This window comes from Echinops telfairi, unplaced genomic scaffold (assembly GCF_000313985.2).
Source record: "Echinops telfairi isolate 266 unplaced genomic scaffold, ASM31398v2 ScPeMD7_7465;HRSCAF=8503, whole genome shotgun sequence".
NCBI classification, from domain to species: Eukaryota; Metazoa; Chordata; class Mammalia; order Afrosoricida; family Tenrecidae; genus Echinops; species Echinops telfairi.
Window position 1 is genome coordinate 9,190,908 of NW_022111365.1, and position 26,427 is coordinate 9,217,334.

The following is a 26,427-nucleotide window of genomic DNA, read 5'->3' on the forward strand; positions in this document are numbered from 1 at the left end:
CATTGTCATTGATCAAGCTCTTCCTTCCTTCTCAAAATGAAGTCTTAGCTCTTTTTTGTTTTGTTTTGTTACTTGGAAGAGTTAAATTTCTAACAAGGTAGGAATTTGAATCAGAGGATTTCTTTCCAGGTCCTCTAGTAGCTTTGGTCACCTGTTTTGTCTTGGTCTTCATTTTGAAATTGAAACTAGAAAACATACCGTACCTTTAACTGAGTAGTATGTGGTTTAGTCCTACAATATTACCCTTTCATTGTCTCCTTTGCGTTCCCTCAGATACTTCATTAGTCTTCTGTAGTCAATGGCAGATAAAGGGTTCCTTATACGAGGGGGCACCCCCCCTCAAAGTGATTTTTTTTCAAAGCTAGGTATTTAAATATTTTTTAAAATGTTATCACCTGATAAGTACTCTCCATTACACTTAATACATTTGTCACACCTGTGATTCCATCCTCTGTTTGGATGGTTGACAATACCTCCCTCATTTTTTTCTGCACCTCTCGTTTTTTTTTCTTCACCTCTTCTATGTCAAATCGCTGCCCTTTCATGTCCCTCTTTATTCGTGGAAACAAAAAGACGTTGCAGTGATCAAGACCAGGTGAGTAAGGTGTGTGGGGCAAGAGAAGCATGCTGGGGTTGTTTTTTTTTTTTTGCCAAAAACTGGTGCACTGAGAAGGCTACTTGTCTACCACAAATCTGGCCTTTTTTGTCACACACCGTTATGCAATCTGTTCAGAAGCTCTAGATAGAAAGCTTGATTAACAGTCTGAGCTGGTGGAATGAACTCCAAATGTATTATCTCTGGCACATCACATCCGGTTTTGTTTTGTTTTTTGAGAGAGGGGGTATCTGCTCTTCTATGTTACTGTTTTCATTACCCTTCTCTTGAGCTTTTTAATTTTGAATGTTTTATCTGTATTGCTTTATTTCATTTCCACCCTTTTGTGAAATTAATAGTGTCCATTGCACTCATGCTGAAAAAGAGTTGATGTTTATGATTTTATAAATTGCTCTAGTGAAATGACTACTTTCTCAGCAGTCTTGGATTGTTGCTAAGTCTTTCAGATCTTTAAATTATTATCATTCTCCTGTTAAAATTACATTGTTTTATTTTTCTAAAATATAAATGTTCATCTTATTTTATATCTGATAAGCAGATTACCAAATTCTTAACTTAAACACATTTTTTCTAAGTAGTATAATATCATTACTTTTATACTATGTACCAATTAAGTAATCAATATGCGAGTCTTATCTATAGCAGTTTTGACCAAATTATTATTTATGCCATTACTATCATATCTTTAGCACAGAAACGGTAAGTAGTAAGTGAAGTTACTTTTTGTTGCACTCTTGTCATTTTGGAGATATTTAATTATATGGAAACACTGGCGCTTTTTGTTATAGAACTCAGCTCATATATCTTAGACCTAGAAAAAATTCCCCTTAGGCTATGCCAGAAGAGAAACAAGTGGTTTTGATAATACGATGAGGCCTTACAGAAATATTCCTAGAGTAGCTCTGATGATTAAAATAAGAATTGAATAAAAAAGGAAGGAAATGATCATTGCTTTCCTTCTCTGAATATCAGTGTTTGGGTTAATGATGGCAGCTGAAACCTGAGAGACATTTTATTTTTCCTTTTTTAAAATTAAAAATTTTTTAAATCTTTTGTGACTAAAACATTGAAACATTTTCATTTTCATGTAAGGAAATGGAATAAACTGAGACTACAAGAAAAAGAGCCGTCTCTAAAGCTAGAAGACAGTTCTGAGGACAGTGACGCTGAATTTGATGAAGGTTTCAGAATGCCGGGTTTCCTGTTCAGAAGGCTCTTTAAGTACGTATTATGTGCTCTGGTCTGTGTGCTAGTCATCAAACTTTTATGTACAACTTAATGTTTTAGGAATGCACAATAGTTACTTTAAGGTACTTGCAACAATTTATTGCAAATAAAGACACTGTGAAATGACAAATTAACCACATGGTTCATTAAAATTAGATGGTAATAGATTGATTAAAGTGTATTGGGTATGTTTTTCAACTGATGAATCTATATGGACTTATTTCAGTTGACTAAGAACAATATACTTTTAAAAAGCATCTATATTTGAACTTTGTTGGTTGTAATTTGTGGGACCAACCTCTGATTGATAAATCAGACTAATAATAAAGCCAATATTGGAGAAACTTTTAACTTTCACATGAAAATTAAAAACAAACAATTGGGGTGATTATTTTCTAGTTGCCTTATAGAGTACCTAAGGTTTTAATACTTTTGAACTGACCAAATGTGTATCTTAATATTTTATGTAAATGTTCTAATATCAAAAAATGAGGATATATTCAAACACATTCAAGATTAAATTGCTATTTTAAACTATGTTTCAATTGTCAAGTGGCAAGCGTAGTAGAAACGAGGTTTCCTGGTAGATGGTGTGTTTGTAGTGTATTCCTGAGCTGATGAGTTTTCAGCGATGAATGTAAACACTGAAGAACATTTTCAGTTGTGTCACTCATGGGATTTACTTAACAAGATGCTTTAGGAAACCTACCGTCTTACATGTGTATGGGAAGTTAAGCTATTAAGTAGCTTCTGTCTCTTCTATTATCAGTTGGTGGTTGGGATTCGGATACAGATTTCTTTTGCGCTACAGCTCTCAGCCATATTCTAGGGTAGTGCAATGTCTACTTAAAAATGGCATGTTTTTCTGTTACCTCTAAAAGAGCTTATTTTATAGTTTTAAATTTTGTCTGGGTAGCGAGGTTGTGGTAGTGGGTAATTATTTTATTCTACTAAGCATATAGGAAAGTTGAGTCCTAAACATAGGAGTGACTTATTGGATTGCTATAGCAGAGCAGAACTGCCTAGAAATTCAAGTTAGAATCTTGCAGACTGTTCATTTTATAGCCCAGAGAGGTGGCTGTTTTTTTAATTGCTTCTCCCAGATGAAAATTAATTATGAAAAGTAAATAAAGACAACATTTATTGGCAATGCTTTCATCTTCTCTAAAGTGATTTCTTCTTAAGAAACAGTCCAAATAGAATCAGTCTTGTACTAGTGAAAGGAATACTCAAATTACAGATTAAGTTAATTTAGCGAGGACAAGATAGTTCTACACATATAGTAAGTGATTTGTCAAATATCCTCAAAAGTCAAGTGGAATGTGTATTTTTGTTTAAATGTCAAATATTTTTCACAAAGAAGATTCACGGTTAATAGAACCAACCATTGCTTACTAAGAGTAGGTGGAATTCAGTATGTTAACCTTTTTGTAAATACAAAAAGGTTCCCTGGTTGTATAATGGTTACGAGTTGGGCTGCTAACCGCAAGGTTAGCAGTTCAAAACTACCAGTGGTTCCTAGAGAGAAAGATGAGGCTTTCTGCTTCTGTTAAGACTTACAGTTTTGGGAACCCATAGAGGCACTTCTACCCTGTCCTATAGGGTTGCTATGGGTCAGCATTGACTCAATGACAATGAGTTGTTGTTGTTGAGTTACTACAAATGCATGTTTTTGATTTTTTTATTTAATCTTAATTGTTCCTTCCTGGAAGTTGTTTTCATGTCTAAAAACCATTTTAAATATTTATAAGTATTATAAAACTGATTTATTCTGCTATATCAAAAATTAATAGGATTGCTATTTTCATTTTGTGATTAGTATTTACCTAAGCCAATTTAATTTTAAACTGTAAATGCATTTTTACTGTAATAACCACACTTTGGAATTAAATGAACAGTGTAGTTGTACTCAAGGGAGTTAGAAGGTAAAAATGATCTATTTATGTGCTATTTTCTGCAAGACAATGTTTAATGTTTAAAATTCTATATTGAAAGTTTATCCAGAAAATTCATTCTTTTTCATAATTAAACAGTTGAGTAACAAACTTCAATCAGTTGGCTTTACTTTTAGTTATAATAGAAAACATAATCTTGGATTAATGTGACAATGCAAAGTTATACAGCTATCCATGGTTATTTGGTTGTGTGATGAGAGTAGTAGAGTTCAATGATAGCTTTACTATTGTAAAATAGCTTGTAAGAATCTGCGTTTTCTTAAGGAGTGATTTTTTAAATCTGTGTCCCAAAGGTTCTGAAAATTAGATTCTAAACCCCATTTTAGTTTAAGCCATGTCTTTGTTCTATTGTGTGTCTTACTAGGAGATGAAAGCAATAAGGTCAGCCACTCAGTGGCAACGTCAAAACTGGAATCCAGATTCCCTAATGACTCCGTTTAGGAGGCATACCTAACAGTATGTCTGGAAGGTTTAATATGCACATGAATTTCTTTATATTATAGCCTCTGAACCATCTTGTGTCGTGGATGGGAAAAAAAGGCCATCATTTCCCACCTTTGTACAGTGTCCCTGTTGGAGTTTTCCATTTAGTGATATGACTTACAGTGTTATGTAGCAGACATACTCACTTAACAACATGCTTAGGTTCAAAAGACCAGTTCATTATATGAGAATCAGTATTGTGTGAAAATGGAGGATGAGCACATTAGATCACAAAATGTAGGATGAGTATATCATTACACATCTGCCAAGTTACATAATTATTTGACTGCTATATTTTATCATTTAATAGCTGCCAAATTACATAACTGCGTAACTGCCAAATAACTGCGCATCATACCCTAGCCAAGTTGACACAGCCTTTATAGTCATTGTTCTCTTGCATCAGTGTTTGTTACCGCTAGACACTTGCCACTAAAGTATAAAATAAGTCATTTCTTGCATGGAGTCCTGGTGGCTTAGTGAGTTATGCATTGGGTTGCTAACCGTAAGATCAGCAATTCGAAACCACCATCTACTGTGCAGGAAAAGATGAGACTTAACACTCCTGTAAAGATTCAGTCTCAGGAACCTCTAGGGCTGTTTTCTGGGGGTTTGGGGCTCTACCCAGAGGAGCTGATACCACTGTTGTTCTGAACCTCAGGGAATGGATGTCACTTGCCTAGAATGTAGTGATTCTGGAAACTGATAGTACCTTAAAGCCATTTGGAAAGCTTTGTAAAGTATGTATTTTTCCAAAGCCAAGATTGCAGAGTAGCCCGTTTAAGAACCTGCATTTGTTCGAGGGCAGAGTTTCTCATCCTCACACATTTGACATTTTAAGCCAGATAATTTTTTGTTGTAGGGAACAGCATCTGTGGCGTCTGCCCAGTATATGACAATTCTGTTCTGCTTATTTTTTTCTACCTCATAGTTATAATAAGTACATCTTAAAGATAAAAGAAAAATATTATAGTATCAAATACTACTAGATTGATATTAATCTATTTATGAAATGTTTACATCTGCAAATTAGAAACATGTTGACATGTTTTTATGACAAATGAAGTTTTTAAAAAACATAATGAGGACATTTATATATGTGTATTTACCTATCTTGCAAATATATCCATGGATGTGGTAGAACACACAGCAGACCAAGTTATTTCAGATCTTTGTATTCCACAGTCTAAACTTTTCATCGGCTCCCACATCAGTGTACCCCCTCCCATTTTTTAACAAACAAAAATGTCTCCAGACATTGCAAAATACATTATAAGAGAGGAGAATTTCCCCTGACTGAGAACCACTGGTCTAGCTTATCTCCAAAGTAAACTTTGGAATAGGGCTGGTTAGGGTTTGAATTCTAACTGGTTCATTTTTTCTGTCAGTATGACTTTTGGCAGGGTACTTAAATTCTTTTGAATTTTCCTTTCCTTAAGTATAAAACGGGCTGACAATCTCTCTTTAGGGTTGTTGTGAGGCTATATCCAAAGCACTTGGCCTAGTGCCTCCTGGCAGTTGCCTCCTACATGGTAGCCGTTATTCTCTGGCTACATACCACATACTGATAAAATCTGCCATCCCTGAATTAATGATCCTATATACATACTGGACATAATTTTGTTTTGATTTTCAATCCTGTACTCCAACTTGCATACCCACCATGTAAATTATACTTAGCAGATTTAATAAGCAGCAAATTCTCATTTAATGGCAGTAGATAGAGTCAGACTTTCAAAATTGATTTTCAAATATAGAGGGTAGGGGGTATTAATTATAGCATCTTTACTGAGAAAGGAGATCAAGTAAAACTAGTTCAATATGATCTGAAATCCAAAATGAACCTTTGAGAATATATGCCACGGAACAGATAACTTTGTGTTCAAAGATAAAACAACAAATGTTCAGACTTGTCTTAAATAAAAATAATCGTTTAGCTTTCATTGTATTTTAAGTATATCTCATCTTAGATATTTTTTGTTAAAATGGCTAATAAATCATATTATTTCATGATGCTAACTCTTCCCCCTTTGCCTTTGAAAAATGGTTTTTCAGTACGTACTCCTTTTTATTTTCTTGTAGGTTATAAAAGAAAGATGTTTTGAGTGGAGAATGGAAAGTACTAGCTTCTATGTTACCTGTTCTTAAGGAGGGGAAATATATAATTTCTATAAGTCCTTATTTAAAATGTTGATCACTCAGATCTTTTTGTATTTATGACAAAATTATAATCAAGTTTTGATTTAAAATATTTAGAAGGCCTTTTCCAGATTACTCTTTCAAAGGCCTTCCGTAGCCTTTATTTCATTGTCTTTAAACACTTCGTTTTTGTATCTGTACTATAACAATCTTTGGTTATGCACTAATTTTGATATTGCTTCTTTCAATTGGTTTATAACCTTAAAACTTAATTTTTCTTATGTAAGAGTAATATGATTTTGAAGTGGCTTTTCAACAGTATAAGCTGTAAATTGCAGTGTCTTCTGTCTTGCTATTTTGATACTAGTCAGATTGCAAAAATAAACATTAATGCCTCCTTTTTGTGGAAAGATTAATGCAACTTTACGTACTAAAATTACTTGTCCTTTTCCTCAGAAAGATAGTGAATAGAAGATAATAACTTCACTAAGCTATTTCTAATGTTGAAAAAGAAATTAAATAGCCCCCTAACTACCCTATCCATCAGTTTAATTAGAAACGTGTTAACACTCTGTAAAGAAAAATTTGTGATTTTATGCCTAGGTGATCAAAAATGTATGACCTTATAAATATAATACTCATGTAAAACACACATCCGGCTTGTTGCTAGGACTGGAACTAGAACCTAGACAAATGATTAATTCATGAGTACTTTCTGTTATGTGTTATCCAACATTTGCTATTTTCTTTTTTCTTTGTTGGTGTTTGTTGTAGGTACCAGCAGACAGGTGTTAGGTGGCTGTGGGAATTGCACTGCCAGCAGGTAGGAGGAATTCTGGGAGACGAAATGGGATTGGGCAAGACCATCCAGATAATTGCCTTCTTGGCAGGTCTGAGCTACAGCAAGATTAGGACTCGTGGTTCAAATTACAGGCAAGTGCTCCTCTGCAGACTGTCAGTCTGTGGAGCTCAATTAATATTGCATCAGATGTATTGCTGTGGAGGAGGGTCTTGTGAATTATTGATGACATTTCAATTACAATATTCCTTTAATTCTTTTAGTGGGGGACATCAAAGGAAAATTTTTACGAGACAATGGAGCTGTAGGGCAGGAGAAATTAAACATGTAACACTTTTAATGAATTCCAAGCATTGATGCTTCATTTTGCAGATGAGCCCCACTAGATATTTTGGGTCAATACAATGTCTAAGGTTAGCTTTTACCAATGGATTGTTTACAAACCAAATCATGTTAATATCAATAGATTACACAATATGGAATTTTAAATTAGATATAATAACTTTTCCATTTATTAAATTTTACATTAAAATATTTGTTCTGGCAAGAGACCAGGTGAGTATTACATAAGTGCAAAGTCTATTCATGGTGAAAGTTGGAGCTTTGGGAGAGTCATTCTCTTTAATTTCTTTTGTAATCAGTACTCATTTTGGCGTGTATAGCCTTTTCTTTTTTAAATGAGGTTATTTTCTAAAATAGGCTCTTCAGTATGATTTTTACACCCCTCTACAATATTTGAGAAATTTATAAAATTTTAAAGCCAAAGCAGAAATGGCTGTTCGAAAAAAAAAAGAGAGAAAACTAGGCTTAAATTTTAATCGCTGTTTTCTTTTAAAATGTGAATAAACTATTAGGACTTTAGTATCCCTAAATAATAAGCATTTATTAAATCTGGGTTAAGTCATTATTGCACTGAAATGCTTTATATTGAATTACTGTGAGGTTCTCCGTGTTGAAGGTGTCTATTTCTGTACATCAGTTTTCGTAGAAAATGTTACTGACTAAATTATCTAGACCGTTTCTTTTTAAGCCAGATATCAACAATTCCTTGGGTTACAATGGGGTGATATAAGAAGTAACAGCAAGCTATTTACCACACTGTTGTGTTGTAGAAACCTTAACCACTGAGTAGATTTAGTTAGGAGACACTTTTGAGATAATGTCCATGTTTCTGTAGTTGAGTCAGCAAATTGGGATCCTACTCTTTGGGAGCCGAATCTAAACTTAAATTAGGAGTCGGGAACCTTGTAGTCCTCAGAGGTCAGTTCTTTGTTTTTATTCCTTACCTTTTCATTAATTTAGCAGATCAAGATCAGCACATTCATGAAAGATTTTTCAAATATTTTAAAAATCCCAGTTGTATTTTTATAGATATGAGGTGGAAAAGCATTTGGATAACTTTAAATATTTCTTGTTATTTACAAAAGAGTTGTATAGAAGCATGGGTTTTTCTTCATGTACGAAAGTTATATTTTGTCTAGAACACATGAAAGCATTGCAAACCCAAGGAAAAGTCTGAATTGGATATGAGTATTTTGTTTCCTTATTTATGGCTGTCATTCTGTAACTTGAAAATACTTGCTCTATTCAGAATAGAGCTTCGGTTGGCTTGGTTTCTGTGACTCTACTGGGTTTTTTGTTTTGTTTGTTTGCTTATTGTTGTTTGATAACTGAAATGCCCCAAGCCACTCCATATGATTTCGGGGACTGTCTTTTTTTCTTTAAATGATTTCTGGGATTTTCTTATTTCCCATCTTTTTTCTTCTTTTCCTGTTATGAAATGTAATACTTTATTCTCTGAACTGTACTAAAGCCATCCCTGCAGTGTATTTTTGATCTAAAAATTAAAACATACTCTCTTGAGTAGTGGCAATCCTGCTAGGAGTGAAGTCAGGGCTAATAATGGGCAGCAGCTGTAATCAATTAACTATCAATGCTCACATCCTCTTTTCTGTAATGAAATAGTGTGGCATGTTGGATTATAGCCCAGATCATCTTTATTAAAGTAGTATTGGTAGAAAGACTAGCAGTATACCAAGATCTACTAAGGAACTTAGTTTCTCTCTTTAAACGTGCCAGAGTGAATTTTGTAACATTTTCATAACTATTTTATGTTTCTATCCTAAAGAAAAATGCGTTTGTTATAAAAGGAGGCTCACCCTCCCTGCCATTGCATAGTGATCCTATAGGACAAAGTACAACTGCCCCAGTGAGTTTCTGAAATTGTAATTCTTTACAGGAGTAGAACGCTTGTCCTTGTCCACAAGGAGTGGATGGTGGTTCCCAGTTGCAGTTAGCAGCCCATCACGTAACCACTGTGCCACCAAGGCTCCTGTTTAAAAGAGGCCCAATCATATTAAAGACTGGTTGCCATCATTTCTGACTGATGGCGACCCCATGTGTGTAGCAAAAGAACTGTGCTCCATAGCGTTTCAGTGGTTGAATTTTCAGAAGTAGATCACTAGGTCTTTGTGCCTTTGGGTAAATTCAGCCTTTTGGTTAGCACAGAGCACTTAACCATTTGCACTGCCCCGGGGTTCCTAGACGCATAGTACTTGTGGCTAATAAAAGCTGGTTTTTGAGTTCCCAGTTGATAGTTAATATGCTACCATACATATTATATTGCTATAGTTGGTGTGTCAAGTCAATTTCAACTCCTGGTGACCTTATATGACAGAGCAGAACTGCTCCATAGGATTTCCTAGGCTTTATTGAAGGAAACTCAGGTCATTTCTCTCACAGAGCAGCTGGTGGGTTTGAACTACTGACCTTATAGTTAGTAGCCAAGTGCTTAATTTAACCATTGTGCCACCCACCAGGGTTGCATTATTTTGTTGAGAGAGCCTCTGAATCTTTTGATGGAAAGGGAATAAATTACTTACCTTTCAAACTTCAGTTAGTGCTTCACCATCTAAGATATCGTTTAATAAATTTCTAATTATGAATCAGTGGCCTGAAAAAGTTCATTAACTTTCAAAGGTAAATATTTTACTTTGTAATTCCTGCTAAATTCTAGGGTTTAGAGAGCAAATTTCCGTTCTGCAGATTGAATTGTGTGACCATGAAGGTATTAGCTTCATTAGGTGGTCAGTGATAATCAAAGGTGAAAGAAATTGTAGCCAGTTTAGTAAATGATCATCATCATTGTTTGTACTTATCTCCCTGGTCCTAAGGGGAGGGAAGAGGTGCTTCTGTGTATGAGACAGTTAATGGACTTGATTGCCCCTGCTGTGACCTAAGAGCAGTATTTCTAAAATTCAAATCAATGTGAAAATGTCCATTTTTATTATATTAGAGGGAGAGTGACCAAACATCTGCGGGTATAATGATAGATGCTTAGGCATAATGACATACTGACCTTAAATGACAAAATCATCCCCGTGGCAGATTATAGAAAGTAAGCTAAAACAGAGAAAAGAAATGCTATATAACCTGAAAACTCATACACCTATTCCTCATTATTGACTACTTAATTATCCTACATTTTGTATTGAATGCTGTGGTAAAAAATGTACTGTCCAAATTATTTGCCCAGTAATGGCATACATCTGACAAGCACGAGTAACTCTGGCTGTGATGGTTAAGGTTGTGTGTCTGTTTGGCTGAGCCATGATTCTCAGTGGTTTGACAATTGTTTAATGTGGCAATTGTTTAATAGTTTAATGTGGCAGATATAGTCGCCTTGTCATTTGGTGATCTGATGTGGTCATCCTCCATTTTCCCATAGCAAGCTTTAAAGCCTAAATATGTCAGTAAATGAGGAATAGGTGTATTTGTATTTATGCTTATTTTGAGTGAGTTTATGTTTTTTGGTTTTTTTACTTTTAAAAATACTTGTAGAGCAGCTTTTGGTTGGTTGTTTCTTAATATCCACTAAGTACATATTAAAGATAACTTTATTCCCCTTAGAGGTCATAGAAAAACTAATCCATTTAATCCTTTTTAGACATGAATATTTCATATTGGGGTAGGGCTGAGCCACTGCTATGTCCAGGAACTGTGAGGTAGTACCTGCATAGGACCATGTCAGTGTATTCCACACTTCTTGGTGAGAATCATGGCGTGGAATTTCTACATGAAGATACAATCATCCACTGTAGTCCCTGGCTTTTTGTTGTCTGGATTCCTCCTAGTAAGCAAAGTGGAATGGCTCCGACTATAGGCCAGGAGCAGAGAGAGTCTAGGCATAGGTGGAGGCATTTGCTCATGTTGGAGTCACCAACACATGGGAATAGCATCCCTTGGGGCATAGAACAAGGGTCAGCCTTCTCTGGCTTGCCTAAAATTTCTATTTTTCTCATTAGAATTACAGATTACTGTTCATTATGCAGAAGATTAATTTTAATATTTCAGGTACTTTGGATTAAGCATTGAGATCAAAGGATAAATTTTCTCTGCCCTTAAGGGGCTTGTAAGGGATATAAACAATTAAAATAAGGGTGCTGAATGATATATCAACTCTATAGGGCACTAGCTAGATGGATGTACTAAGAAGGAGCCTTAGCCTTCCTGGAAAGAAAGAGACGAAGGCTCTGTGAAGGATGTGCATCCCTGTCAATATCTGAAGGGTGAATGCATAGAAGTTGGCTAGGATAAGAGATCAAATAGAACAAAGCAAAAAAGTAGAAGCTGGGGATATATTCACCCTCTAAAAACGAACAGAAATTTGAGTTGGTGGGGTGCTGACTTGTGGGTGCAAGTGGTAAGGTTAATGGAATGAGAGATAAAAGACTAGGGAGCAGAAGCAGGAAGCTCATGGTTTCATAGGTTAGGCTAACAGGTTTAGACTGTCCCAAGACCACGAGGGGTTTTTAAACAAAAGGATGAGACATTCAGATTTTTTAATTTCTTAACAATTGTGCTAGAAAGTTGCAGAAATTCAGGTGAAAGACAATAGACGTGGTCATAGTATAGGTGTAGAGGCCCGGGTGACTGGGAGAGCATTAGGAGGTAGAAGCACCATGACCTAGGTAGGCAGGGATCTGATGCAGCAGAGATCAAGAGGGGGAGGCTCAGATTTCTAGTCTGGGGACCTGGAGAATGGGTGGTAAGTCTGTTCATTGGACTAGGAACACGGGGTGCAAGGAGTGGGGAGGGTGATGTGTGTTGCCTTTTAGCTGGCAGATGCTTGGGCATGTGGTTAGCGGGGAGTTCAGAAAAGGATGATGGCACAGGCCAGATCAATGTTTTGTTCACCATGAGTTGGAGCTGAGTCGACGTCACTGAACAACAATGATGAAGCTTTGGGCGTTAATAAGATAATATAGGGAAAGAATGAACCGTGGAAGAGCATGTGCACATTTAATTTCACACATTCAATATACTTACTGGCCATAAATGGTAGAAGATGGGGAAGCAAGCTAATTTAAATAGTGCCAGTAGCTGCTCCAGAATGTGAGAGAGAGAGAGAGAGAGAGAGCGAGCTTGGGTGAGCTGTGGCTGTCTCAGTCAGTCTTGGTTCCCAGTTGCTGATTGTAGCGTGAGCTTAGTGTGTCAGCTTCCAGCTCCCACTGATAACTTTGGCTTCTGGCTAATTTTCAACTCTGCAATAGCATTTAACCCTCAGCAAACTTGAAGAAAAAGTGGTTAGAGGACATTGGAACACTGATGTAGTGGAGGCATGGGTGCAGTGAACCTTGCTAACAGAATTGGTCTCACACAAGAAGAGAAACTAGTTCTGTTGTAATAGGAGGAAAGGGGGGAAGAATGAGATTAGATATGTACCTATGGGGTATAATGTCTTGGGATACTTTGGCTGCAGGTGGATGAAAGCTGGCCTCAAATTAGGTTAAATGAAATGTATGATAAATCTGAAAAGCTAACAGAAAGGGTGAGTTATAGGAGCAACATGATTAGTAGTTCAGTGATAAAATTAAGTCTTAAGTATTTTAATTTCCCCTAGTGGCCACATCTTGCCATTGTAGACCCACTGCCCAGTGGCCATTGGGTTATATTGTTTCCCTGTTCGCATGCAGCAGAACACAAGAATGTAAGTCCTTACTCTCAGCTTTGTTGACTGGTAATGGTTTCTAGGAGAATGGGAATCACCAGAAGGTTTTAGGTGAAACAATATTCACATCTACCCTCCTCAGTTCATAAAGCTCACGTTTACTGGAGGGACGTAGGGGTACTGCACAAGTATATACCTCTGTTAGGAAAGAACCAGGGGACACATGGATGTGAGAACATGTGCTGATCTACCTGTGTGTCTATGAATATGGGTAATTCCATAAATCATTGTTTTTGTTTAAACTGATGAGCATTTTTTCATGTCATTAAATAACTCATCAAACCCAGTTTTTAGTGGTTGTATGATATGCTATCCTATTTATCAAACTATTACCTGGCATTTACTATATGCTAGGCATTGTTCTAAGCACTTTATAGATATTAAATGATTTAATAATTCACAATAAGCTTGTAATAGGTGCATTGCTTCCATATCTGAAGATGAGAAAGTTCAGAAAGGTTAAATAGTGTGTCCCAGGTCATACAGTGAATGTGATCCTGACTGAGGCAGTGCCCCTGGTAGCCTGTACTTAAGCGATGGCACAGTTTATTCTTCCCTTTGCTTATTTAATATGGACATAGAAGTAGTGTCCATTCTTTCTATAGTAGAAATAATGCTACAGTGTATATTCTGATACCCAAGTCTTTGCTTTGGGCTCTCATGATCAACTGGTAACAGCTTTTTTGCCATGTATGCCTAGGCCATGGGAATAGTGCCGGTTGGCACTCTCTATCTATGTGGACCTTCCAGCAGATACCAGTTAAGGGGATTTCAGCCCATCCACTGAGTTTTCATCACGTGAGGAACAGCCACAGCATAGTGTAGCTGGAGAGCAGACTGGAGGGAGAGGAATAAGCTGTAATCATTGCTCACCACCTGTAGCTCTATTCTATTAGACACATTCCTCTCCAGAGCCCTGCACACAGGAAATTATCCTAGGGTTATTATCCTAGGGAAACTGCCTAGGATTGTGAAGATCAAAATTCTATGGGTAAAACTCAGGTTGACTATAAAGCTTCAAACCTATTTAAGACCCCTTGTTCACTTATGTGGAAATAGACTTTATACTCACTTCTCTAAAAATGTTTTTTCCTTTTCTTTAGCATAGATGCTGTTACCTTTTAATGCCCTGGAGCTTTCTCTGAATTCCTGCATCTATAATAGATGAATGATTGGGATTTTAGAGCATTCACTTACTGGGTTTTAGCCTTAAAAGCCTTTTCTTAAAAAAGGAAATATCAATAAATTTCCATAGCATGCGATTTCTTTTTAAAACTGTTAAGATTTGGGTGGGTTGGAGGTAGTGTGTGATTACTCAGTATACTATTTTCATGGTTGTACTTTCTTCTTGAATATTTTGGGTACAGGTTCCAGGGTTTGGGTCCAACTATAATTGTCTGTCCAACAACAGTGATGCATCAGTGGGTGAAAGAATTTCACACGTGGTGGCCTCCATTCAGAGTGGCAGTGCTACATGATACTGGTTCCTGTGCCCACAAAAAGGTAATGCTACAATATTTTTATTTTGTTTTGTTTCAAAGTCTTCCATTTTATAATTTGGATTTTCATGTTACTCTCAAGTTGTATATGCGTGTGTTTCTTTTATGCATTTAGAATCACTTCATTGTTTTTGGCTTAATTTATAATTCTGCATTTTAAAAACAATTATGAATAAGCTCTATCTAACCTTTTGCGGAGTTGTGACATGTTTGTTGTCAAGAGTAACAAAAGGATGTAGAAAAGGTACCACCATCTATCAGTATAAATGGAATCAGGTAACTTAAGTAGCAGTCACTGGCTGGACTTGGGGCTTTAAACCACTTGAGAAATGTGAATACAGAGTCACTGCATTAGGAAGGTTGAGAATCCCTGGTTTAGACTGTGTTCCGAGTAGAAACTGTATCTTACCCATTTTTCAATCAGGAAGGGGGTGTGTCGTCCTTTTACCGTATTTGTTCACTCTGTACACTGAGCACATAATCAGAGAAGCTGGATTGTATGAAGAAGAATGTGGCATCAGGATTGGAGGATGGCTAATTAACCATCTATGATAGCAGATGGCACATCCTTGCTGAAAGTAAGGAAAACTTAAAGCACTTGCTGATGATGAGCACATAATCAGAGAAGCTGGATTGTATGAAGAAGAATGTGGCATCAGGATTGGAGGATGGCTAATTAACCGTCTATGATAGCAGATGGCACATCCTTGCTGAAAGTAAGGAAAACTTAAAGCACTTGCTGATGATGATCACAGATTGTAGACTTCAGTTTGGATCACAACTCAATGTAAAGAAAGAAAAATCCTCACAACTGGACCACTGGGTAACATTATGACAAGTAGAGAGAAGATTGACGTTTGTTAAAGATTTCATCTTGCTTGTATTCTCAATTAATTTTCATAGAAGCAAGTCAGGAGATCAGATGACACAATGCATTGGGTAAATCTGCTGCACAAGACCTCTTTGAAGTGCTGAAAAAGAAGGATGTTATTCTGAGGACTAAGGTGTGTGTCCTCAGACCAAGCCATGGTATTTCAGTTGTTTCATATGCATGTGAAAATTGGACATTAAATAAGGAAGACTGAAGAATTGATGCATTTGAATTACAGTGCTGGCAAAGAATGTTAAAAGTACTATGGACTGCCAAGTCTGTCTTGAAAGAAATACAGCCATAGTACTCCTTACAGGCAAGGATAGCAAGTCTTTATGTCACCTACTTTGGGCATGTTGTCAGGAGAGACCATTCCTTGGAGAAGGACATCATGCTTGGTAAAGTAGAGGGACAGCGAAAAAGAGGAAGGTCCTCAAGGAGATGGGTTAACACCGTGGCTTCAGCAATAGGTTCAAGCAGAAGGACAATGTGAGACGGCACAGGAGGACCTGGCAGCATTTCCTTTTATGATACGTAGGGTTGCTGTGAGTCAGAAGCAACTTGACAGCACTTATCAACTACAATAGTGTCCCCTAGCATTTGCTGAGTAATACTAATACATTTTCTTTATGGCCGAGGATTTCTCTGTGCTTCGGAGATGGCTGTTGGAAGAATGATTTTGCTGCAGGTGGGAATTTTGTCATTCCGCCAGCCATGTCCCCAGTGAAACAGGGTTCACACCCTCGAGTAACTCACATTCTTCCTGTGCAATAGCACAGCAGAGAGCTCCCCTCCAAATGGGATTATAACCACAAGCATAGAAGCCAGGGTCTATAATAAGGGATTATGACACATAGCTACATCTCCACTTCCAACTCTTCTCCCATCAATGTTGCTAAAAACAACTTTTAATTCCTTTCTAAATTTCAGTCATTTATTGGCATTCAATGTTTTGTATTTAAAAAAATCCTTCAGTAGTTTATGTTTGCCTGAAAAAGATAAAGTTTTCATATTTTCCTCTATTATTTGTCTTTTGTTTTAGGGTAGTGTTTATTTATTTCACACATTAGCCTACATTGTGACTTGATTTCTTTCCCTTGTTTACTCACCATATAGAACTGTCTTCAGGTAAATGGGCTCTGAAATAGTGAACTCATTACTGAAAATAAAATAAACAGTGAAAATGTTGATAAGACTTGCTTCCTTAGATTGTTTGGAGGTGAAAACACTAAATACTCTTGGTTATGATAGTTCTAATTTCTGAGATTGTTTTGCACATACAGACACATGCAGGTGATTGTTCTTAATTTCTTCAGTCTTATCCAGTTTACCGGGAACTTTAATTTGAAGTTTCTTAACTTGCAGAGATCTCTGTGATTTTCCACAGAGGAACTCTTCTCAATGTCCTCGTGATAGGTGGTAAATAAAGCCTGCTACCTTTGCTTTTGCGTAGGCTTTGGTAATGACACGTCCAAGATTGTACCTCTGGCTTTGGGTTATATCTTCTAAGTAGCATTTGATCCCCATGCTTTTTCCCGTTCTTATTTGCATGTCTAGATCTTTGCACCACGTCACACACCTGCTGGCTTACATCTGTGTTTTACTTTTATAGTAGCATTTATACTTTTAATTTTTGTTTCAAGACTTCTTTTAAGGCCATTCTGTTCCGCTAAAAATATCATTCATCTAGTGCATGGCTTCCTTTCCAATCTGATCCGGTGATCCTTCTTTATTCCCTGAGTATGTTTTTGGTTCCCACTGGCTGCCTTACCAAAATTTACAAATGAAGCTCAGATACAGGCTGTTCAGTGCTAGTGAAAGTAGAGAAGACGAGGACATTTCTTTTTAGAAATATTTAAGAGTATACCAGAATTGTTTTCATTGTCATTCAAGTAGTTTATCTTTGTTTTCCTAATGATATTCCTAATGATATTTTGTGACTAGTATGATCTAATATTTTGACCTTTTGTTTCAAGAATGGATATCAAGTAATCAAAGAATTTCTAAATACAGCACGTTTATCATTGTTTTTCTCCAAGTTGCCTTATATGTTCCATCTCTCTTAGCATTTGATCCTGTGTTAGGTTTAATATTTTCTTTGATTGGCAGCATAATTTAGAATTATAAAATAAAATTCCATCACTTATGAAAAATTACACAGCTAATATTTCAACCAGTAAAATCAGATAAAGAATTTTTCAGACTTCTGAATCTCCTTTAGATTTTCTTTTCCTCATTTGTTTTTGCTTAACTGCAATAAAATGTAATCTTCTTGTTAGAAAGATTGTAATCCTTCAAATCTTTATACTTTTTTTCAATCTTTTTATTGTGGATTTGTATTGTATTTGTAAGCATAACTTACTTAACCTCCGAATACTTTGTCCTGCCCACCACATCCCCTTGTTTACCTCTCTCCCTCTGGTAGGATATTTTGTTCTCCCTTCACTGAGGTTCACACCTGTCCGCCTTCTAGTTTATTGCTTCCACTTCTCTCCCTTCACCTCCCACCCCTGGTAGCAATCAACATCTATTTCTTTTGGTATAAAATTCTTTATCTTGTTGTTTTGTCTTTTGCTTTCTATTATAACAATGTAATGATTTTTCTTTTGTGATTAACTCAGCATAATGTTCTCCAGAGTAATGTGTGTCATGAGGTATTTCACAGTTTCGTCATTATTCTTTAGCAATGCTTAGTATTGATTCCATTGTGTATGGACCAGAGTTTCAAAACTGTGCACAGTGTTTGACACTGTAGTGGCTACCACGGTGGACTCAAGCACACAGAGGAACAATTGTGAGGATGGTGTGGGACCGGGCAGTGTTTCATTCTGTTGTGCATGTAAGGTCGCTATGGGTTGGAACTCACTTGATGGCACCTAACACCACCACCCCTCACCACCACCACCAGAGTTTATTTAACCGTTTTTCCACTGGTGTGAATAGTGGTGGTATGTGTGCATATATCTACTTCTGCTTTGTTCCATATTTCTTTAGGATATATAATGACTAGAAGGATTGGTATTCTCAGTTGATGCTTACATCAGTAGACCACTTACTTCCCACAGTGGTTGTGTGGTTTTATAGTACCCCTAGTATGAGGGTTTCAGTCTTTCCACACCCCTCCAACATTGTTTCCTGCTGTTTTGAATTTTGCTATCATTGGTAATGTAAAGTGGTACCTCATCTTTGTTCTGATTTTCATCTCTAATGGCTAATGATTAGGAGGATTATTCCTTTGTGTGTTGGACTTCTGCAGTCTTTGGTGAACTGTATATTCATATCTTCTGCCTATTTTTAATTGAATTATTCACTTTTTCTTGTTGAACTGGTATCGTTTTCTATACCACTTCAGATTTTAGAGATGGTTCCCTTGGCCAGTATATCATTGCCAAATGTATTTTTCCCAATGTGTGGGTTCTCTTTTTGCTCTTTTTTTTATTAATGTCATTTTATTGGGGGCTCTTATAGCTCTTAAAACATTCCATACATCAGTTGTATCAAGCATATTTGTACATATGTTGCCATCATCATTTCCAAAACATTTTCTACTTGAGCCCTTAGTATAAGCTCCTCTTTCTTTCCCTCCCTCCCCTCCCCTTTCATCCTTATGAATCCTTAATCAATTATATATTGTTGTTATTATTTTATATCTTGGACTGTCCATTGTCTCTCTCTATCCACATTTCTGGGTTTTTTGCCCCCTTTGGAGGGGCTATATATACAATCTTGTGATGGGTTCCCCCTTTCTCACTCTTCCCCCTCCCTGACTATGCCCCTACTCATGATATCGGTATTCCCACTGCTGTTCCTTGGGGGTTTATCTTTGCTGAATTCTATGTGTTGAGAGCTCTTACTCTGTACCAATGTGTGTTCTCTGGTTTAGCCAGATTTGTAAGGTACAAATGGGTCATGTGTAGTAGATTTGAAGGTTAGGGAGTAAGAGACCTCCTACTTTTTCTTCTTCTTAAGTCGTGTTGTGCCTATCCCGGGATTCTTTCCTTTCCATATAAAGTTGGTGATGAGTTTTTTCCATTTATTAAAGAAGGAAGTTGAAATCTGGGTTGGAATTACATTGTATCTATAGATGGCTTTGTGTAATATTGACATTTTCACAATGATTTAAGTCTGTCCAAGAACATGGAATTTTCTTCCATTTATGTGGTATAATAGATAATCTACTCTGGTGAATGTTTCGTGTGCACTGGAAAAAAATGTATATTATGCTCTGCTGTTGGGTTGAGTGCTCTCTATGTCTAAGAGGTCAACCAGATTAGTGTGGTAGTTGGTTCTGTGATTCTTAGTTGTCAGGGGCCCCACCCCCTTGTCAGAGTTTTATGTATGCCATTCCATTGCCTTCTTGTCTGTATGTTTTCTGTGGAAAATTCCAAGCTTATTCTTGTTGATTTTCCTTGGTAGGTAACTTTTTTATTTTCCATTTTGCACTCAGGATTCTTTTCTTGTCCTTGATGTTGAAAAGTTTGACATGCTAATGATATGTCATGGTGATTTTCTTTTGGACTCTTATCTTCTTGGAGCTGTCAGCTTCCTGAATGATTATTTGCTGCTCTTTTATGGTTTCAGGACGTTTTCTTCCAGCAATTCTTGTACTGTTCTCTCTGTTTCTTCCTGTATTGAGATACTTATGAGGCCTTGTTATTCATCTCAGTAGTGTCCTATGTAATTCTTAGACTTTTTTTTTCCTGGCGTTTTTTGCCCCTTTTATTGATTGTTGTTCTCAAGAGATTTGTCTTCAAGCTTACTAATTTGGTCTTGATCTTTCAAAGTGTTGTCTAATTCTAGTATCTTGGTATTAATCTTCAGAATTTGTTTTTGTTATTTTTTATGGTTAGTAACTTATTATTTATTTTGTCAGCCCCTCCCACTGTGGGTCGGTCTACCTTTTCCCGTGTGTATTGAAAGTACATGAGGATCATTCTTCTGAATTTCTGTTCTGGTAGTTCAAATCACTTTGTTTCCTCAGGAAATTTTTCATCTCTGTGCTTTGGCCAATTGTTTGTGCCTCTCCCTTTTGCTTCTTTATGCATATAGTAACTGTTCTTTGCAAGACAATTCTTTGTTTTTTTTCCTTTGGATCTGTTTGTTGATTAGGTGTCAGGTGGTAGAATGGGCAATTATTCTTGCTCAACAACCGGACTCACTTACTCACAAACTCACGCAGAAACAGCAGCTGTTTTGGTTAGGTTCCTGGGTTGGGGTACGTCAGTTCCTGCTTTCGCAGCACTGAAAGAATTCATGCACCAGTAGCACGTTTGTAATTCAAGTGACTTTTATGAGGAAAGGGGGAGTTTCAGGTTTTACAGTTTCAAAAAGCACATGGTGTTTTAGGAAGGTGTACAAGGCTGTGCGGAAACCATGCAGGGCTTCATGGCTGAAAAACCACGGGACAGACGACAGAAAAGTGGGTGAAGGGAGACGTCGGACTGGGCAATATATGACAAAATAATAATTTATAAATTATCCAGGGTTCATGAGGGAGGGGGGAGCAGGGAGGGAGGGGAAAAATGAGGACCTGATACCAGAGGCTTAAGTGGAGAGCAAATGTTTTGAGAATGATGAGGGCAATGAATGTACAAATGTGCTTTACACAATTGATGTATGTATGGATTGTGATAAGAGTTGTATGAGCCCCTAATAAAAAGATTTAAAAAAAAAAACCACATGGAAAGTATATCAGAACAGGACCGCAACTCCATGCTTGCGGCACTGTTGAATCCCAGAGGCTGGGAGAGAGTGAGCCTCCACGCAGGCCCTGGGGGGACAGGCAGGCAGGGACTCCCACCCTCTGCTTGCAACAAGCAGCTGAACAAGAGCAGAGTTACAAAGGCTGCCAGTGGACCAAGAAGATGTGCTGAACCCCACACCTGCCTTTTATTCTCTCCTGCCCCACTAGCTGGGGGAGGCATGGTTGAGGGCATTGACTGAACGAACCTACTGGCTGAGTCTAGTCCCACCTTTGTGATGTGATGTCTGGGGCTAGTCTGTGTGCCCAGGTGGACCTCCTACAAGGGCCTAGGGGGCTTGTGTAGGAGCATGCTTAGTTTGGATCTTCCCATAGGTGTCTAGTGGGTGCCTGGTTTCTTTCCAACCCCATTATTGTGACATGCACAGCTAATTTTTATTTAGCGCAGGCAGTAGGAAAGTCGATCCCCTGTGTCCCTAACTAGTGACCTGTCACTTTATCCTTCTCGCTCATCAGGGTCCACCCAGGGTGAGCACTGCAAGAGTCCAGTCTTAGGTACCACTAGGTTGGGAGTTAATGACCTCCCTGATTAACAGAGGGTTGTGGGAAGTGAGGGATGACTCTATTCCTGTAATACTCTGTCTCTCCACTTGTGGTTTATCCAAACAGCAAATAATTAGCAGAAATACAAAACCCAAAAAATCACCCAAATCCAAAATCAATACTGGCCACTGCTTTTTATCCAGGTCACCTTCCTGAATCTGCTTTCTGTAGTTGCCAGTGTGTTGGGGCACAGGGGATAGTTCTGCCTCCTGATACTGCATTAGCTATTTATCAGGACAAAGGCACAAAGAAGTGAAAAACAAAACCGAAAAACCAGGCAGTCCTCTCTGCTACAGAGCTGCTCATAGCCCGGGGTCACTTCCCTTACTCTTCGTCTTCCCTATCCCGGAATGAAAAGGCCAGGGGTTGAATGGTAGATTGAAGCCTCCATTGCCATCGAGGTGTAAATTTATGGGCCTATATCCCCTATAAGCCCCAGGACTTTGTGGGAACCCAGCCTGCTTCAGCCTCCTCTGGTCTGTGGTTCTGTCAGAATGCATTCACTTCCTTGTAAGGAAGGGTTCATTTGCCCTCTGAGTGGACTACATTGGATCCTGCATATTCCTCCATTCTTCCAGTGGGTGTGGGAGTGAGGATCAAGAATGTGGCTCTCCTCTTGCTTGTCAGATGTTCTGGAGATTGTTCTACCCTGTGGGATGGGTGGCTTGACTCATGGTTCAAAAAAACCCAACTCACTGCCATGAAACCAATGCCAACTACTTATCCTTTAGAGCAGGGTAAAACTGCCCCAGTGCAGTTCCGGGACCACAGGCAACTCTTTCAGGGAGTAGAGAGCCTCGTCTTTCTGGTTTCGAACTGATCTCACCTTAGTAACGGCATTTGAAACCACTACACCACCAGGGCTTTCTTGGCACATTGTTGGCCAGCAGCAAGTTCACTGTTCCTCATGATCTCTTTGTGTGGATTCTATCCCTTAATTTTCTCTTGTCAGTGTTTGGTTGTTATTTTTCATTCCTCGGAGATTTGGGACACTAGGTTTTTCCTCCATATCTGTCTTTGTTTGTTTGTTTTTAAATCACGTTTTTATTGGCCAGTCTGTGACCATGTCTGTCTGGGGCCCCATTTTGCTGGAAGTCTCTTTTTTTCACTTTTATGATCACTGTTTTATAACATAGAGTACTGTGTGAGAATCATTACCTAATTGGTTAATGAAAATATTTGAAAGTATTTATTTTTGAAAATTATTTGTTAATAGAGAATAACTTGGTAATTGTATTTTGTTAATGAAAATATTAATGTGTTAATGATAAATTTTTTTTCATTCAACAAATGTTTGTTGTTGAATAACTTTGTGTCCCCAAAACGGATATGATATTAACTGACTTTGAAAAACTAAGGGTAGTCAAAGATAAAAGTCTATGAAAAGAGCATCAGAGACACCAGTTTTATGTAATTACATAGTTGACAATTGAGTGGTGGCATCTGTAGTGGTGTGTTTTAAAGTTTATTTATGATTATGGGGCCGATTTAAGTTTATTGGAAAATGTATACTGTATATACTTGTGTATAAGCCGAGTTTTTCAGCACATTTTTAATGCAGTTTTTGTGGTAAATTTAGGTGCCTCAGCTGATCTTCGGGCCGGCTTATACTCGAGTGTGTACAGTAATTAGAAATTTCTTGCTTATGCAGTTATTTTAACTCTCTCTGACCCTTTTCTGCTATGTAGAATCTTGACATTCTGTGGAATATTTTCTATAAATCTCATTTTGATTATGCCATGTAGAATCATCAGAGTAGAAAAGGAAATTATGGCATAAAAATTTAAGAGGGTTAACTTTGTACTTAACCAGGCCAAGGTTTGAATATTGATTCTGACATGTGACCTTGTGACCTTGAGACCTTGGGCAAGTCACTTAGTTACATTGAATCAAGTTTGATTATCTGCAAAAGGAGGGTAAAAATCCTGGGGTTTTTGTGAGAAGGCATTGAGTTCATGTGCCTGTGTGAAGCGCTTCCTGTGGTCCTCAACGTATTAACTCTGGTTGGTGGCTCTTACTGTTGTTAGAAACAGCATATTGTGTTAAAGAGAGATGCTAAGAAAGGCATTTTGAGTTGTTTCATTATAAATCTATTCAAGAATGAAGGTTCCCACCTGCTTTACTAAATACATTCATGAACATCTAGACCTTTTTCCCCTCTCGGGTCCAGACACATTTTGACCCCAACTGTAAACAACAAAACAGTAAAATTATTTTTTTAGAAATACAGTGTGTGATTAAAAAACAAGCCACATAAAAATGTGACTAATGCAAATACCATCATCAGCTCTTTTTGAAAGCTTGTTTAAACAATGCAAGAAGAACACTTGATTTAAAAACAAACTGGAAAAGTGTCCAGTAAAAAAACTTAAATAAAGATAGAAAGCACCACATGCTTTCCCAACTATCCTAAATATTCCAGCCCTATTCCAAATACATGAATTATAGCACAAAATTCTTATTAACTTTTTGGTGTATGTGCTTGATATAAGAAATGATAAATGCTAGCCTTGTTTTGTGAGGTATATTATAAAATTATGTTGCTAGAGTCTTTTTTTTCTTCATTGTCAGCACAAATCCTTGTTTATTAAAGATTTAGCTTGAAGGAAATTTTAATTAATTACAGGTGCAGCAAATCCTTCCTGGGAAGCTGCTGTGCTGTGTTTACCGTGAATGGCCTTCATGTGCCTGTGCTCCACTCCTGCTCTCCGCTGCCTGACAGTGTGATTTATGGCTGTTGTTTTCCACCAGTCCACTGTTTGCCCTCTAGGAGGGATTGGTCTCCTGAGCTTCCATAATAACAGCAGCACTTTCACAGACGTCTTTTAATGACAACAGCCCTGCATTCAGTAAGTCAGGCTAATTGCAGATGTACCCTATTAATTGCAAAAACTAGGAGAGGATACATATTTTACAAGCTTTTAATTTGAAATCGCCGGAGATGATTTGTCTTAAGTGTTTGGATAGAGACGTCCATAATATTCAACAATTTACCATTAATGAAACTCCACTGCAGGTAGTTGTAAAATTCTGATTTTGAATCAGGTAAAAACAAATAGTCTGAGATGTGTTTCTACCCAGTGACTGCAAGTGGAAATTATCTTTTTCCATTACAATTTTTTCCTGTTCCTCTTAAAACAATGTTTATTAATTTTTGTTACTCATATCTCTTTACATGTTATCTCTATACATGTTATATATGGTATAAAATATGTGATGCTGTAGCTAACACTAGATTTTTCCAAATAAATTTGAATTTATAAACAAGCAAAAGGATCTAAACATTTTACCACTGTTTGTGTACTTGAGAATCTTGATAGCTCATTTGTTTAACTACAGGACATTTCTTAGTACATGCTATGTGGCGTCCAAAATTCAGCTCCACGTTCTGTTCTCTGGAGACTAATGTCTAGTCTGCATCCAGCAATTAGGAGTTACAAGGATCCATGAGCAGGTTGAGTTATGCAGATTTGTAGAGGTGAACTCTTAATAAAGCAGTCTATTTGTAGAGGAAAAGTGATCATTTAGCTTTTGCTGCATTTTAAACCCCCTTACAGTTGCTTCTACCTCTCTTTAATCTCTGCCCACACACATGACTCCAGAATATGGGGTGGAGGATTCCCATGCTGCAGTTTGCTTTACTTCAGACCCCACATACTGTTACGGCTTCCTGCCACTTTTCTGGAGATGAGTTTAGGAACAGAATTGGGGAAAACTACCTATCCAGCATTCAGGTAGAAAATTTAGATGTGGAGGAAGCGTTTAAATCAGCTATGGTTTCTCAACGTCAACTCGGGCTCAGCTAGGTGGTGATGGAGGTGGAGCAGTGGAGCTTCTCAACATCTTGCTCCTCACAAGGGAAGGAGCATTGAAGTCCTGAGAAAAGACATAAGTATCTGGGTAAAGCTGTGTGCTCCGAGGTAAATGAAAATAATAATAAAATAGTTAAATAAAAATTGTAAATAAGATGAAAAAATAGTAATAATTTTAGAAAATAGTAATAATGTAGCATAATAATATTAAAATATAATTTGCAGAAGGAAGCTCTGGGGCATAGTGGGTTACACCTTTTTCTGCTACCCCAAAAGTCAGCAATTCAAATCCACCAGCCAACTCCACTAGAGAAAGATAAAACTGTTTACTTCTGTGAAGATGTAAAGCAGGGATGGCGAATGTCCAGCCCACAGGCCTCAGAAGGCCTGCAAAACCATCAGTTCCAGCTAAGATCACATCCCTCGTCAGAGAGGGGCCAATAGGGCTGAGCTTGTTTGACCTGTATGACTCAAGAATGATGTTGTAAATATCCAAATGGCCCTTGGCAGTTAACAAGTTCCTCACCTCTGATTTAAAGTCTTGGAAACCCAAAGGAGCAGTTCTACTCCGTCCTGGAGGGTTGTTGTGAGTTGAAATTGTCACAGTGGCAGTGAGCATAGTTAGCACTTACTGAACCTTTAATAGTAGGGAGCATCATTGCTGTTGTCCAGTACAATTTTAAAGTCCCCGATCTATGGTGACATAGGAGGG

General features: G+C 37.4%; 1 protein-coding gene across 1 annotated transcript in view; it reads left to right on the top strand.

Annotated features, from left to right (window-relative positions):
* Positions 1–26,427, top strand: part of ERCC6 (ERCC excision repair 6, chromatin remodeling factor) — a 111,281-nt gene that overhangs the window by 47,872 nt on the left and 36,982 nt on the right. Inside the window, exons 6-8 of the mRNA XM_045283654.1 lie at positions 1,709–1,837; positions 7,195–7,353; positions 14,597–14,732. Of these exons, the coding sequence (XP_045139589.1) occupies positions 1,709–1,837; positions 7,195–7,353; positions 14,597–14,732 (424 nt within the window). The remainder of the gene's footprint in view (positions 1–1,708; positions 1,838–7,194; positions 7,354–14,596; positions 14,733–26,427) is intronic.